At 34.6% G+C, this 17,344-nt stretch overlaps 1 protein-coding gene across 2 annotated transcripts in view; it reads right to left on the bottom strand.

The window, feature by feature from the left end:
* Positions 1-17,344, bottom strand: part of LOC134665498 (fibroblast growth factor receptor homolog 1-like) — a 71,427-nt gene that overhangs the window by 41,548 nt on the left and 12,535 nt on the right. For both annotated transcript variants that reach the window (XM_063522479.1, XM_063522475.1), the window contains exon 2: positions 1,249-1,392. In XM_063522479.1, the coding sequence (XP_063378549.1) occupies positions 1,249-1,351 (103 nt within the window). In that variant the 5' untranslated portion in view covers positions 1,352-1,392. The remainder of the gene's footprint in view (positions 1-1,248; positions 1,393-17,344) is intronic.

The raw sequence follows: 17,344 nt of genomic DNA on the forward strand, positions 1-17,344 counted from the left end.
CATATTTATGTCTTTGTTGGCCTTGCATCAAAACATATTGAGAGTAAAATTTAGATTTTAAAATCATAAATTTAGTCTTGAGGCGCCATCAAAACACGCAATGTTTATTTAGGATAAGATCAGGGCAAATATGTATTGAACCATCGCAGAATATCTTCATAGCAAATACAAAGTGAAGCATACAATGTAGGTATGTATATCGACCGATAAAAAAACAGGCCCAAAAAAAGTGATAAGAGAAAGTGAAAAAAAGGTAGGTCCCGTGATAAATATTTTGCTATAAACTTGTTTGTTTTACATTTCACTATTTATTTTTTATTAGGTATAAAATATCGATCAATGAAATCTGACGAAAGTACCTAAGTTACCACTATGTTGCATTACATGATTTACAGGCTCGTTAATACCAAAATATATCCTGTACTGCCTTTTGTAAAGTTGCAATAAAAAAAAATGAAAAACTGTTGCTTGTGCTAAGAAATATTTTTGCAAAATGAATAAAGTTTTTCACAATCATATCAATTATGCGTATACCTGTAGCTTTATATAAAGCATCCGGCAAATCGAAGGTGAAGTGAAGGAGTTCATGGTACTTCGCCGTCGAAATACCACTAACGTGGACCAGCTTAAACTGATCTGTCCACCTTCCCCCGACGTTACCAAAATAATCAAAGTTGACTCCCAAGACGACAGTCAAGGGATCATTTTGGTTGGCCATTATGATAATTGTCGCAGCATCCTGCGAGTAATTAGAACCAAATGAAAGGGTTGAGGCACAATCGATTTGTCCCCGTGACGGTGTTAAGGTTTCCGCTGGTAATTATATTCTGTGTGTAAATTTGTTAATTTAATATGTGTGAGAAATGATTTTATTTACCATATGAGGACAGTATGGGTATTGTAACTTCACCCTCATTGGATGATTCTTTAAATTAATAAATAATTTACATTACACAAATACACGATGTAGATACATACCCACATAGTGCATAAAAAGCAATAAGAATCGATTATCAAAAGCAACAACTCACGATCTGCCATAAATTTAAATTCAATTATTTTGTATGCAAAATGATACAGCCGAAAACTTTAAATTCCGGTCAACGTATCGAGATTTTTGTCAATACGTTAAATACGTATGAAAAAAGAATACATAATCTTTTGGTTCCGATTAATGGCAATAAAAATTCCGACTGCATTAACAGTCATTGTTTAGTGTAATGTGTACCTATGGTTTTAAAAACTTACCTAAATTAATGTCTCGGGCTGTACACTCGCAAGCCATTGCCAAAAGGACGAAAATGACAGCGATTGACATTTCGCGCCAAAACATAATGGCGGCCTGCGTCATGTTTCACGATCTCAGCTCTTCTTATTGGGATCCATTAGTTTCTGGAACAATGCAAACGGACTGTTTATACCTTAGGTACTTTAAATAGAACTGAATGCACTGAATGAACTGAATATTATATTGCTTCACCCCCTCTATGGCGAACCAAAGAATTTAAGCCAATGTTTCACTCCACAACAAAGTTGAACTCTCGTGTCTTAAAACTCTCTCAAAGCACAAGATTCCTGTTTTCGAATTTTCACTCCCTCAGGTCTCAGTTATTTACTACAATTTACACGAGGGTAAACGACAGTTTTGTCCCCTTTTTGAACAAAATAAATAACTTTTTGAAAAAGGTTAAAATACATAAAATGTAGGTAATTTTATGTATTTTTAAGCAGTTTAATATTTAGGCTACACACTGGTTTTACTAACCTATAGGTATACCTACTTTAGTTTTACTTGTCTACAATAAAGATGTGAGATTTCAAATATTATTTATCGTTATGTAACTATTCTATATATAAATATTTCAGTTTGTAGGTATTTCACTCGTTATACTAATGCTAAACGGCCATATTTCAGAGATAATTGACACTTGGAATTGTGGCGATATCGTCCGAAGATGATCTGGCTTAGCGAGATGGACCAACTTGTCATAATCTCGGAACATGTAAAACTTATGATATTTCTAATTTTTTTTAATTTATCGTACATATAAAAACGTAAAAAATAAGTGTCGTAAAAATGACAACTTCATTATGGAAAGGCATTTTACAAGCACTCAAAATTTACTGAGCAGATGAATATTTAGGCCCTCCGAACATCTGTATCCATGCCAGGAATAGAACTCATACTCGTATACTCGTAGCAATAAAAGCCCATACGCAACGCAGTGCGAAGTCGTCTCGAAAAGTGCGTGAGGGCAATAAATGTCACAATTCAAGCCCTTTAATAACCGACGAAAATATACGAGTATATGTACCTACTTACATATAGAAGAATATCCGCACGTAGGTACCTCGTGTGCATAATGTGTATTGCGATGAATACATTATGGTTATTGGTAAGTACCTCTTCTTATATGATATTTTATTTATGGCAACGCATGCCCTTATATGGACAAATTCCGCTGAATCGTTTTTCTTTGAAACTAACGAATTCGTCTTGAGATTCACGAAACTAAATAAGTAATTAATGATCTAGAAGTGGTTGGTATAGCTACAAACTTCCAAAAGCAATTTCATTGGGTTAATTTTAAACAAAGAACTTTACATATAGCTTTGCCATGTTCATAAATAAATCCAGGCACAATTTCTTGCCGGCCTGCCATCAGTCATAAACAGATTTCAAAAGATTTATGCACAGAATTAACAACAAAGTTTACAAACGAGGTCATCCCAAATGCCGCGAAAGAAAAACATTTTCGTTGGTATTTAGTCGTATATTTTTAAAATAATTTAACTCACCGGCAGTACACGGAGAGAGGTCGTTGCCTTTGTATAAAATTAAACATTAAAATAAACAAGCATATAAAATAACTCGGTTTTGATTCAGACCGATGGGTTTGGTTAATGAAGGGGTTGATGCTTTTATAAATGTTCCGTATCGCGTTTCATTTGTTTTTGGATTGAGGTTAGGACGGTGATAAAGGTATCATAATCGTTTAGGAAAAGAATTTGGTAACAGTTTCCGCGGGTTTCTACCCGTAATTAACTAAAATAACTTTTTGTCTGCAAAACAGCTTGCGAGAAACCCGCTTTCATATATTTATAGTAGCCCTGATCGCAAATAAATATTACTTCTATAACAATCAAACTACCAGGTATTTAGCTGAATGCCAAATAAATATTTTCATACTACTTAATCGCTACCTAGTATAACGATTTATTTTCTAATTCATGTCGTTTTCAGGTACTTGACTAAAATAACTTTAAGTTAAAAAACACGGGACCATAAAATATAAAAAAAATTACGACCCCATCATAGACGTAAATAGTTTTTATAAAGCAACTTCTTTCACACCTAAGATTCTGTTTAATGTTATTTTTCATTAGATCGTATACCACGCGCCCAGTATAACAGAAGTATAATAAAAACTTGTAAACAGTATAATCACTTCAGACTGTCGGAATCCATGTAAGTAGGGTATAATACAGTCACCAGCAGCAGAATTAAAATAAACGAGGCATTCAAAATTATTCTAATTACGTATTTATTGTTGCTGGAATAAGAGTTAGAGTCAGCACCAAAAGTAACAGCACCAAACAACACGACAAAAGTATCTGCCACCTTCCAATACTTTTCCAAATAGATGTACAATCAGCAAAACAAATAACTTAGCAATATGTATGCAGGGTATACATATTTGTACATCGCCATAGTTCGTGTTCAAAAGTATCTGCAACAGTTTAATTGTTCTACATTTAGAAAGAGAGGTACCTATGCCTGTTTTTGTTGTATATAAACAGGCATTAATATCTCTTTTTGTTCATCTATTAAAGAATGGTAGAACTTTTGACACAGTCTCTGCGTTACTTTTGATGTTGTCATTCATTTTAATTTACCGACCGAGTAACTAAAAGAGCGATATAGCAAGAAAGTTAGGTATGCTACTTTGTACAGTTTTATATTGACAGTCAATGTGCTGGTGATAAAACTGTACTGTGCCTGCTATACTGCAGTAGTATATCACGATCCCTGAAGGGTTAGACCGGTGTTGCCACATTTAAAAATGGATACATCAACCGATTGCTTTTTTATTGTATTGTAACCCGGTGTTAAAAATAGCTTTCAATAAGCTTTTTCTGGTTGATTTATTTGTAACAAAACGGGGCAGTTTTTTGAGAGATCTCCTCAGTTTATTATTAACTTTCGGCGTTGTAAGGCTATTTATAATTTAAGCCTTTTTGTTTTACAAATTTTAATGTTAGGTACCTTTGCTACAAATGTGTATTGACTATTATTATACACAGTCATAATTAATTATTATACCTCCTGAACCTAGTACCTAATATATTAATATTAATTAAGTACCTATATTACATTTAAGAACATAGATACCTACTGTTCTTGTTGATGGAGAGTTGTTTCAAAGCCTGTTCTTTTTCATGCTATCTATTGTTAGTTTTCTGAATAGAAAATGCACAATGTGAATCATACCTTTACTACAAAAATATTAGCTTTATAAAAAAATACAAACACATTGAAAAATTTAAGGGTTCCGTACCATAAAGCAAAAACAAAAACGGAAAAAAATGCAAAAAGAAAACGGTCACCCATCCAAGTACTGACCACGCCCGACGTTGCTTAACTTTGGTCAAAAATCACGTTCGCTGTATGGGAGCCCCGCTTAAATCTTTATTTTATTCTGTTTTTAGTATTTGTTGTTATAGCGGCAACAGAAATACATCATCTGTGAAAATTTCAACTGTCTAGCTATCACGGTTCGTGAGATACAGCCTGGTGACAGACAGACGGACAGACGGACGGACGGACAGCGAAGTCTTAGTAATAGGGTCCCGTTTTACCCTTTGGGTACGGAACCCTAAAAAAGACTGTGCCAATGATAAATAACGTGAATTCTTACTTCTACAGCTATCCCTGAACTCCGTAAATGGTCTGAATACCAATACCAATAGTTCCACTGAATGCGATCAAACGTTTCAATCAAAACTGTAATAATAGAAACAAATGCCGATAGTTGCTGGTAAAAGTTCCATTCATTCAGGACAGGTTACATAATCTTTAGACAGGGATCTGCAATCATTTGGACGTTTGTTTATAGGTACGACAACCACCAAAAATGTGCGTCTGAGCAATATTGAACCTTAAGGCGAGACAGTAAAGGCCTTTCACTAAGATTGCATTTTGGTGGTTCTGCTACTGCGAGATGCACTGGGTGCAATGTTTTCTCGTTCACACAAATAATTATATAACGAGGCCTCTAAACAGCAGATGGCGGCGTTTTTTATATGAATATTAGTAAACAGTATGCTTTATTGAAATATACAGCGTGTTAAGTTTCTTAAGGAGTTTCTGTAAAACCCTAGCTGTTATTATTTTAATATATTATTTTTTTATCTTGTTATAGCTGTTTACTTCTGTTCAATATAATCTTTCTTGATTAATGCTACGGGTTATGCCTAGGCCTAATCATGTATTTCTGGTCCATCTGCTCACAGCGGCTCGAGTGATGACTTGATGATAGCACAGCATCTATCATGATAAACAGACTTAACAGACAAACAAATCCGCCTCATTTGTCATTGCCGGCCGCCTTAAATAAGCACAGGCCCGCATTAGCAACAACAATAAACAATTAACGGTATATTAACTAATCGTGTACAATAATTACTCGTACTGCTAATAATAACTATAAACGGAACAAGGTATCGAGTAACTGAAGTTATGGTTATTGCTAATTTTATAGCTTACTGTTATTGCCCCAGTGCCAGCTATTTGTCAAGCTGATAAGCCTGATAACTTTAATAGATTTTTGATGCTATATGTTTAAAATCCTGTTATGTTTTATCTAGAATCTAACTGGATAGTCGTAAATACAAGTCATAAATTAATAATTAAAATGTTTATTAAACCACAATTATCATCAAATTGAAATATCGTTTTAGCTTGGGCAAAATAGTTTTTATATGTGTAGTTGTTTGGTTTTCCTTTGTCAATTCAGTTTTTGGACTTTTTTTTAACTGAGCAGTCATGGGGTTTCGCGAGGTCTACAGCTCACGGAGTACCTACATTAGTACTTAGTTTAATTCTCGTACTCTGCAGGTAACTAGACGTAAAATAAAATATTCTGTACCCGTCAATCATTACTATAACATAACCAACAAAACTCACCGCAAACCACAATCAATCAAATGGCAATACTACACCGATTTAACCACAGTTCAACGTATGCGCGGTTTGAATTTGCGTTCGAAATTTAAAACATCCTGTGCAAGGAAGCGCGCGCACGTGCCCGTAAACTTCCTGTGCGCTAGCGCCGCGCCGTCGGTTGGGTTTAACGAATAGAACGTAGCTTTTACTTTTTAATCTGTAATGACTTTAAAACTTCAAGCAATGTCATAGACAACCCGATTTTTTCACTGTTTCACGGAAATGTTACCGAATTGCTCGCCTATATTTTGTTTTAAAGGAAACTAATTAATCCATCAAAACTTTCCTTTCACGGATTAATAGGATTTCCTACTTACGCCTTTGTATTTATTTAAAAGAATATATAAAAGTCAAGTTTGCCTATCCTGTATAACTAAGCAATAAAAAATGTTTATTTAATTTGTTCAAGTTCTCAAAACCGGATTGGGATAATTTTCTGGACTATTTCTTCCTTTTTTCCTTAAATTCACAGTCATTCTGGAACATACAATTAATTTCGGTGCTAAATCGTTTATTTTGATCACTCAATTTATTGATAGCCGAATTCAACTTTCTCTTAGCGATAAGTTTCGAGAATCCAGACGCGTGTAAGGACAAAGCAAACTGTTGGACAACAGAGAGATCTATAGAGGCTCGTCGGTGGTCTCATCCGTCGGAACATTAACTCCAGCGTAGACGCTTTAGTTTTGAGTGCTCTTCAGCTATTAATGGAACAGGTACCTGTATAGGTAAAACCTGGCCGTTATCATCGTATAAGCATTCGTCAAGAGGGAAAATAACATTATACTTTTGTTATTTGTGAGGTAATTTAATTATTGGAAAGAGCCTGCGTTCGACATCGACAGTCATTAACTTCAAAAACGTCACCAATCACTGTAATCTCATAATTCATAACAGTGATAGCAAATAGTAACGAACATAGACGAATGTCGATTTTTCAAAGTTCACGGGAGGCGAACGAATATGATTACCTATGTATGTATTATGTACCGCAAGTTTACCTGTAGATACGTATTCTTCACGGTATTAACTGGTATTAAGGTCATATCTTGTTTGGTCTACGGTTTCGCAGATAGCACGGACAGACAGTAAACAGCCCCGTTTATATATAGTTTTGTTTGGCTTGGAAGGTTGAGTGGCCAGCGAATTGCTTCGATGAAGGTAATCTTTGTTCGTGGAGATCGTTTAAGGTTTATATTTGAAAACTGTTTTTTTAAACGATAACTAGTTCTGAAGCACTGTAGATAACATGTTTTTAAATATCAGTCATAGTAAAGTTCTGTCGGACCTTACTCAAGAACACACACATTACGTTTTCAACGCAGCACTTATAAGGTTCATTTATAATCGAAATACAAACCAAGCTTTTAGTCATCTAAGTGCTTTCTTTCTCAAGTACCGTAACCCTTTGTGGTGTACTCCTGCTGTTGTACCTTTAAATGTGGTATTTTTAGAGTGCAACCAGACATTTACCTATCTACTATCTCAAGAAACTAAAAGCACAGCTGCATTGCTCTGTATTGTACATAAATACTTATAAACTTGACATTTTTAACTACCTATCTCGGTAATGTAAGTAATATTGCATTAAGAAACACATCACATAACAAATTTAATAGCCTAATCACCATTATTACATTCCTTTCATATTATAGTTAATCATAATACTTATGGAGTATTTAGTACCCGTATAAATGTATTTTTACAATAATAATCCCCAAGTTTCTCACATTAACAATCGATAATTCCTATTTAGTGGCAATATTGAGACCCTATTGAAATTGCATATACAATTAAAAAACTGTAGTTGTGGGGTACGATGCAACAGCTTTCAAAAAAATAACAAAACAGGAACAATTCTTCTAGAACAATCGTTTGACAAACAAAAGTAATATTTTAATAAAACCTTTGCGAATGAGTATTTTCATTAACTAGTTTTTGTTTGCCTAAAACAAGGTTTAATAAATTACAAAAAGCTATGCGGTATGTACAGAAATGAACAAAGATCTACGAAGTGCGAAGAAATAGAAATGATGTCAAGTGTTATTGGAAGTATTGAGAACAGAAATAATATTAAATGATTACGTAAATTATGTTTTTATCACCCACCGTTTCTCCTGAATACAGCTTTTGGTATTTTCCAGACCACTAACCTTATCTACATTTTGTTATAAGTATTTTTTTATTAATCTTTGGCCACAAAGATCCCCTAATTCAGGTGGAACATTGATTTGACCGGCCTTGTTCTAATTACATTACGGGTACCCCAGTGCGACCTCAATTGTCCCAGCTATTTCTATGGGGATATTAAATGTAAATTGAACACATACATCAGCAATACTTTTTCGAAATTTTATCGGAATCTAGAGCCCTATTCGAAGTTTGAAAATCTTAAGTTGATTTATTATTGATGTTAATACAACGAGTACTAAATTATAGTACATTTTCTATCTTAAAAGACACCTGGATACCTGACAATCACAATACTTCAATAGCAAATGGTCACCGCCGCAATTGGGCACGCTGCGGCCGTAACGGCCACCGCCCTACGTGGTCAGAATTTACGCGCGCGTACGTACCTCTGCTGGGCTAACGCTATTTACATGAGAATATAACATGTGCATGAGACATACTTGTTGTACGTCTATTTGTTACGTGTATAAAATGTCATGTTCGAAGATTTCTTATGGCAAGATTCGAACTTTAAGATACGTCAATTAATAGATCTAGGAACGATATGTCAGAGTCAAATGTGACATTTCTTCAAACAAAAACGTTTTTTTTGACACACCCATCTAATCAATATCTATTAATTGACGTATCTTAGAGTTCGAATCGGATAGTTAATATCTTTACCTACATATATAAATCATATTACCGTAGTAGTTAACTTCATATTATGTAAGTACTTATTTTTCATTAACTTATGCAATTGTTTACGAATTACTCATGAACATTGCGCAATATCTTAACGAATCTAAATCCGCCTGATATAAAAATAGAAATTGCACACTACCCAATACACAATCCGAATCCAGAAAATGCAAAACAATTTATATCATGCGTCAAAACATAAACAGCGCTGATTTAATTCGCATTAGTGGTTCAGACCAGTTGAAACAGCCGAATGACTATTATGTGCTGTGCTGAATCTTAAACCCATAATTAAGTATAAATGAAGAGTTAATTATATAAAAATCAACTGAATACATTATCTTCATCCACTGTATCTCTCCCAATTCTTCGTTTTGCGTAAAGGCATAATAAAATTGGAACGTTTTATACCAAGTGAATAGTCTGCCTCTATTAACTCTGGGCTTACATTATTTATGGCTCACCCCGCCGATATTTTTACGTCCGATATATCGAGTGAAATGTAGTCGATATAATACCCTTCGACATAAACTTAACTCATATATATTACTGCGCTATTTCTGTCAGTGCGGCGATCACCCGTGTTCAGCGGAGACGGTTATCGACATTAATTTAATTTATCTTATTGATTGTGGTGCAGCTCTCGTTTTTATTGAGACGTTAGTTCCCAGTTTATATTAGTCTCGTAGAACATTTTGAGGAGTTACGACTACCTTGTAATTTGCAGCTTTCAGCATCGGCATGCAGAAACGTACAGATGATATCCGGACTCAGTGCTTCTTCAGTCCATTAGTTACCGCGATAATGTTAAAATTACCTCTGTTGTCTGCACCTAATTAATTACAATGTGATGTGCTTAATACTCGTACCTAAATCACTTTTATTAACGTGCAAATGTGGTTGTAAGTCGAAGTGTCGTATAAATTTCGTGAAAACAGCAGCATAATTTACTCTATATCACTATGCAAATCCCTGAGATATTTCAAAAAAGAAATTCCAGTAATCTCTGTTCTAATTTAAAGAACACAGTAAACAAACCAATGAAACGAATTAATAACTTGTATTTTAATATTTGCTGTCTGCTTTGACAAAGACAAGAAAGAAAGACTTAACATAAGCAACACTTATTGACCTGTTAGAGCTACTACGAGCTAGAGACTAAAGATCAAAAATAAAAGATTGAAGCTATACTTAAATAATGTGCTTTAAATCTCGACATTGTAACGGAAAAATCAGATATTTTTGACACATCCCCTTTACATCCTCTAAACTACGGATGTCCTAACCTTGGAGATCGTCTGGCTATGATTTACTATTAAACACACTGAATCTAAGAAACTCTTTGATTCCGCTTTTATGTTCGCCGAAAATAAATTTGTGTCATACAATTCAAAGGATCAAGGACTAAGTGTTTTATCAGATAATGTTCAAGGATGTTTAAATCATATACGTCTTTATTATGATACCCAGAAATACTAAATAAGCTTTATTTTTACTAAATGAGCTTTTAAAGACACTATGACACTGCTTTCAGGTTTATATACCAGTAAGGCGAAGGGGACTACTTGATGATGATTTTAGGGATTGACATTAATCAAATGTTTAAAAAATGTATATCATAAAAACTGATAACAAAATTAACAAAAAGATTATATGTCTCAATTGAATAATTTGAGTAAAAAATAGGAGTAAAATTTAACACAGGATAAGAAGGTCTTCCTTAGACTAATTTTTCACGTGAAATCTAAATTGTTCCAGATTTCACGAGAAATATTCCTGGCTAGCGCTATCATCTTTATATATAGCTAATGTTTACGCCGCAGTGTCTGTTCAGCCATCGGTTCCCCGTACCGTAGTAAAACTGTTGTGGTTCGGACTAATATTAGCTGTAATCAATTGTGGATGAGTCAATCAAGCTTTCTTTATGATTTGTTTAACCTGGAAAGGATAGGTTGGTCAAGGGTTTTGTTTATGGCTTTGGCTAAGTACAGTCAGCGTCATATAGTAGGTAGCATCCATAGTACCTATTCAAATAGTTCGGTACGCTATACAAATAATATGGTGTACCGAACTATTTGAATACTTTGGATGCTACCTACTGTATGACGCAGACTGTACAAGTTACCGATAGCACAAAACAGATAGGTACAGAAATCAATCTACATACAAAGCGCGCTCGAGCAACGCACACATAGACACTGCTCACGGACACGGTATCTCGGACCGGTTGGGACCACTGCGAGCGCGAGTGCCATCGGCTTGAGACACGCGTCTGTCAACTTTTTTGTGCAATAATGGAGAAACAAAACAAAAAGTTATTATAACTGTACAGTGGACGGTTGTTTAAATTCAACATTAACCAGTGAATTGTCGTTTTTTAAGCTACCAGTGGTTTCAGAGAGAATACGTATTCGAATTTATTACATTGTAGGTACATGAGAATGCGAATTTATTACACTTTAAAATATAATAATCGTGCATTTCGCCAATCTCAAAATCATCGCAAGATATTTTCTATGGCAAATTTGTAATATAACAATGACATTAAAATTCAAATACCTATTTGAGTTATTAATGTTATTATTAATTTATATTTCCATTCTTCCCGTTTCATCCTCAACAATAAATCAAACAACTAGATACGAGATACGATACGATGGATACGAGTGCCACTACCACGATAGTTTTTTGTGCATAAGTCATAGTTCGCAACAATCGCAACCCTAGAGCGACCGCCGAGCGTAGGTATGAAAAGTAAAGTACATACATGTGATTGACTTCTGTACTTATCTGTTTTGTGCCGATAGCCTAATGATGGTCTTTTTTCGCGCACAACAGTCATGAACAGAACATAATGTGTCGTTTCCAAGCAAAAAGTCCCACGTTCTCGCTTGCCTTAAAGACGCTTTGATAGGTTATTGGTAAAAAGATACAAGCGAATCTTGTCCTTATGGAAAGTACCTATGCGACATAGTGGGACCTTTGACTAGACTTCGTCACATCTATAGATTTATTAACGAATAGTTAATGTCATCTAAATAAATAGAAACGTATAAAAATGCATATATGTCCCGATTCCCATTATGACCTAATACCTACCTATCAAGTTAATATGCAATTATAGGCTCATCGTTGTTTGAACAACTGTCCAAAATTGATTGCAGTCATAAATTAGAATGATAGATTTTTTAGGACGCTCTGATAAGGTAAACTTACTAGTGCTCGACATGCTAATGCCCAATAGACCTTGCTGTCACCTCTATTGACAATGACTTAAGTTTCAAGATGACATGTACTGGGACCGCGTCGAGCATCAGTACGTCTACTATACTTATTTATTTCTGCTTCTGCAGTCATACTTTTTCCTCAAATATTACCAAAAAAACATATTTTCGTTCATCGGTTAGACTTGTGGTCACATTAAATACTTTCTGCCTGTGATGTCGGCAATAAAAGCAAGCTCCGTTTGGATATCCGTCAGATGTTTATTTCGGTAACCACGGGGTCTTCTGTTCCAATATAATCTATCATTTTAATGGCCGAGGCTAGGAAGTGGAGAGTGGTTTGATTTTTAATTCATGTTGATTTGAATTTGTCTAATGTCAAAATATAAAACACGTGTGTGGGGCTGTGGGGGCGTCCATTCGTCACGATCATATTCGTTAAGTTTAAATGCTTCTGAGTACGTCACTTGTACATACATACATGTTTCGATTTAGGTGCCAATTTCATTCATATTTTAAGACAGCAAACTAACTTGCTTATTAATCTCTGACGTAGGTGTTTCATAGTAATCGAACTCAGTGAAACTTCAAGAACTTTGCCTAAACTGTGTATGATGTCTTCCCAGTAGAATAATGGGATCCAAACTAGCCTAAGCAATAGGGGCGGTGTATGTGGGCCAAGCAATACGCTAGATTGGTTAACTGGTGTGCACAGCCAGCAGAGGTATTGACACGCATCCTTACACATAAATATTAAATATACTCATGAGACAGGGGCTGTCCATAAATTACGTCATCGATTTTTGACGATTTTTGACCCCCCCCCCCCTAAAATCATCCAAAAATCATGCTTCGCATGACTCCGTTTCCTGCTACAGTCATCCGATGTCCAGCCCCCCCCCCCCCCCTAATTTGAAATGACGTAATTTATGAATATCACAATGTACTTAAGTATATTTATTATTGTTAAAATTTTAGAAGCTTAAATAGTTACAATATAGCAAATTATTTAAGATTCCTAAATTTCTAAATAAAATAAACTCAATATGTTCGTTAACACGGTTGGTTTATTTTCATGAAAGCATAAAAAAGAAGCAAAAGTACGCTTACTCGGGGAAAGCAGATTTATTATTTGCATTCAGTCGTTACTTATAAGGCACTCCTTCGTGAATGTCATGTGCAATTTGTATCTGATAGATCTTTTAGGAAACGTTATCTTTAAACTTTAGCCAATACCTTTCCCATCTGTACCACAAACGGTGGTTAATAGATTACACTTATTTAATACAAGTGCTTTATTATTTAGACATTTACTAATTCACTTTAACTTGATTCTTGTCAGTTGTTTGGTCGTTAGTGATAATATTAATAACTTGCTTAACTATTTGTTTGGCTGATAATATGTAATACATTTGAACAGTGATTTAAATTAAACTGTAGGATACATAGTAACATAGATGAACTATTTAATAATGTTGTATTTACACTTTTACTAATAGCACAATCACAAACTGTATCCTGTTTTGATGACATTCAAATATTATACGCGGAAGGTTTATTTAGGACATGTCAAGTGTATTTACTATTTAGTAATTATACCTAGGTAGATAATAGTTGTTTGATTTACAAGCGGCCAAAGTTGTTGTTAAACCCCTCTTACTAATACCCGAGCAAACGAATGCTTCCAATTTTTTTGGAATCTAGAGCGTGGTTAAACAAACTTTGTCACAGAGTGTTTTTTTTTAGGTTTTTGATATAGAGGTTCTGTTTGGCCTTCGCAATCATTTATTACAAGGTAACCATGACATTTAAATTGTTAACATTGCAAGGGTAAATTTGTGGTTTTTCATAGTGCCCCCAAAGATAATTCCGCTACTCGCTGCTAGAATGTCGACTATGAAAATAATAGTCGAATTGGTACCAAAACTGATGAATACTCAGTGACCACGCTATGTATTTTTTTCTCTATGATATAAGAACATTGAAGTTCGTGTCACAAACAACACCCATCGCTGACAAAATCACTCATTCCGCGCTCGTACCGGCTCAGCGAAGTTCTTTACGGGCATCGGCGTTTTTCTAGGGTTCTGTCGTGTTAAGGAAAAACCAAAACCTACGTGGCATGATATTAACTTACTGTATTTTTGTAAATATGCTATAAAAGTGTTTGGTTTTTGTAAATAAGTTTTTTGTTTAATGCCTTCTGGCTGAATGAACTGATAATTCAATAGCTTTGAAGATATCCTAGATTATGTAGGTAGGTAAGTACTACGGGTATTGGAGAATGTAAATTTGAAGTTTAAATAATGCGGATCAACACAAACGAAATAATTAAAATGTACCTATGTTAACATTCGTTATATTAGTTACAAAGCATAGCTACACTAATTATTTGGTTAATGATCATAGGTACGCGTATAATGTTAATTCTGAATTCCGAGTTATCTAACATTACGCTGAATAATAGCAGGTGTTGCGCTTTAACTTTTTTTATTCTTAAACTGATAAATATAGCAAATACTAAACTCGGTATTACGTATGTTTGGATGTACATGCATCCTTATCCTTAAGTACACTTCTATGTAATTCTAATTATTAATATATTCTTTGGACGCGGAACACTCAAACAGAAAGTGCTGGACATACTTATCCCACTTTTTAAATCAAAGCAATTCTAGGAACCAAAGGGGGCTATTCTCGATTCGCCTCGTGTTTGTAGGCACGAGCACGAATGTCGCATGACAATCGAGAGATAACATCTCGGAGACAATAAGTGTGGTGTTGACACCTCGGGAAGCGCTTATCTACGGCATGGGTGGTAAAAAATGGTGTGGATATAGTGAAGATAATCAAACTCAAGTATCAAGAAAGTTTTTTTGCATTAATCTGTGCACGTGCCGTTCTTTTTTTAATGTTTAAATCAAACATTTGATGCCACTTTTTTTTACTGGAATAAACATAACTTTACTTAGAGAATTGCTTTCTTGGCGCAAAATCATTATACTACCCAACAGTAGAGTGCGCCACTTGATTTATGTAAATGCCACCCACAGTTAATTTAGAGACAATTTATCCAAATCCTTTAGACATATCGTATCTTATTACGTACTAAGTTTAAGTGCTGTCTGGTCTGGTATTTGTTAGAGTTGCAAAGGCTAAACAAAGCCCTATTGTAGTTAATCGCTATAAATTAATGTAAACGAACCCAGTAACCTCTCCAAATGTAAAGTACAACGGGAACAGTGTACAAACGAGCCGATTTCACGCGACAAGCAGACATTAGCATTCCCTGGTCGTTAATATCGAATTCCTCAAGCTTGTCGTGACAATGGTATCTTGTGAGTCGGGTGCTTTACAGAATAGGACACCGAATCCTACTTTCGAAACTAGAGTGCATCAAGTTTGAAAATGTTAAATTTAATTGTTTTCGATCTTATTTGTTGTAGATTATGTCTAAAGTTGTATAACACGAAGAAATTTAAGAATACTGTCCGTTTAGTAGTAGCGGCGAAATGTAAAAATAAACCGTTACAATGTGTTGCAGCAAACTTCTGGGAATATTGTGATTGGTTAGTGATTACTAATTGGTGTTTGTTTTGAATAGGTATTTATTGTTTTTTATACTGGTTAGCTGACTTGCCTACTAAAAATATGGCCATGTGGATCGTTGAATTTTTATTGTTTCAATCTGAATGACCATAACCATGACAATCCAAGATATAAACTTTATTTTGTTCCTGCTGTTGTTTTTTAATAGTACTTACTCTGAAACAACGAACTGTAAATAAGTAAAAAAACCTAAAACCTATAACCTATAATAAGGCAAATCTTTCTACATTTGGACGTTTAAGTTTCTATTCTATTAATTTGGCTAGAATTTAGCTCGCATAAAATTTGGTTAGTTGAAAGTTGATACGGGAGGGAAAAGTCAGAGAACTTGTAAAACGGTACGTCTGGACATATAGGTATATACATACTAACATACCTATTTAATTATGTTTATAATTGCAGAACTTAAGAGTATTGAAGGTGACATTAGCCATCTAGACAAGGACTCGGCCACAAGGAGCTAATTGTTTAATTAATATGATTGATTATTCAAACAGCGCGTTTACGGCATGTTAACGGTGTACGTACTATGTATGTGACATACATATGTATAGTTAGCCTTAGGTATTCAGTTTATATCAATTTAATTCATAACAGATATATGTATAGATTGTATAGATATAATAATGCCAACCACTTGTTACCTACAGAGGTATAGCCAAACGCTTTTATATTTAAGTATGATCAAAATAAAAGTGAATGGGAGCTACTGGGTCATTGTGGGGATTAAGTTTCACATGTTATAGGTCAAAATACTCAAAATATAGTATTGGGATTATAATAGTTGGTCTAATACTTACTTACAATTCTTGTTCTAATTAGGTACATACGGCTCGATTCGGAAAATGAATTAGATCTCTAATTTATGGATAATATATAGATATTTGTCAGATAGATATGTCAAATTTGACGTTTCCGCGATTCTGGAGGTCCTCTTGAACGATTTCGACAAGTTATGACTTAGATATCCATGTCACATCTAGTCGATATCTAATGTAAATCTAGTTGATCTCTATATCGTCTCTAGATCTTGTGATTCTCGTTTCCCGAATACGCGTGATATTGTTATAGTACCTGAACTGAACTTCGGTCTTACCTGAACAAATAAATTATTTTCAGTAAAGACCGAACTTTTTTACAGGTGGTGTAAAAAAGTTCGGTCTTACCTAAACATAATTTATTTCCTTCTCGGGTAGTCCCAAATAATCGAATTATAGCTTTTAAATAAATGATAAATATTTCTATTTTTCAGTATGGACTGAACAGTCAAATATCAGTTTTTCGAAATAAATATAACCGGAGCTGTGGGTAGTGTGGGTGTATTCAAATCAAGGCACAAATCACGACTTTAACATCTTGTAAACACCTACTAAATAAGAAGTTTAAACCGCGGACGATGCCGTCGGCAATA

The sequence above is a fragment of the Cydia fagiglandana genome, chromosome 1 (assembly GCF_963556715.1).
Source record: "Cydia fagiglandana chromosome 1, ilCydFagi1.1, whole genome shotgun sequence".
NCBI lineage: Eukaryota > Metazoa > Arthropoda > Insecta > Lepidoptera > Tortricidae > Cydia > Cydia fagiglandana.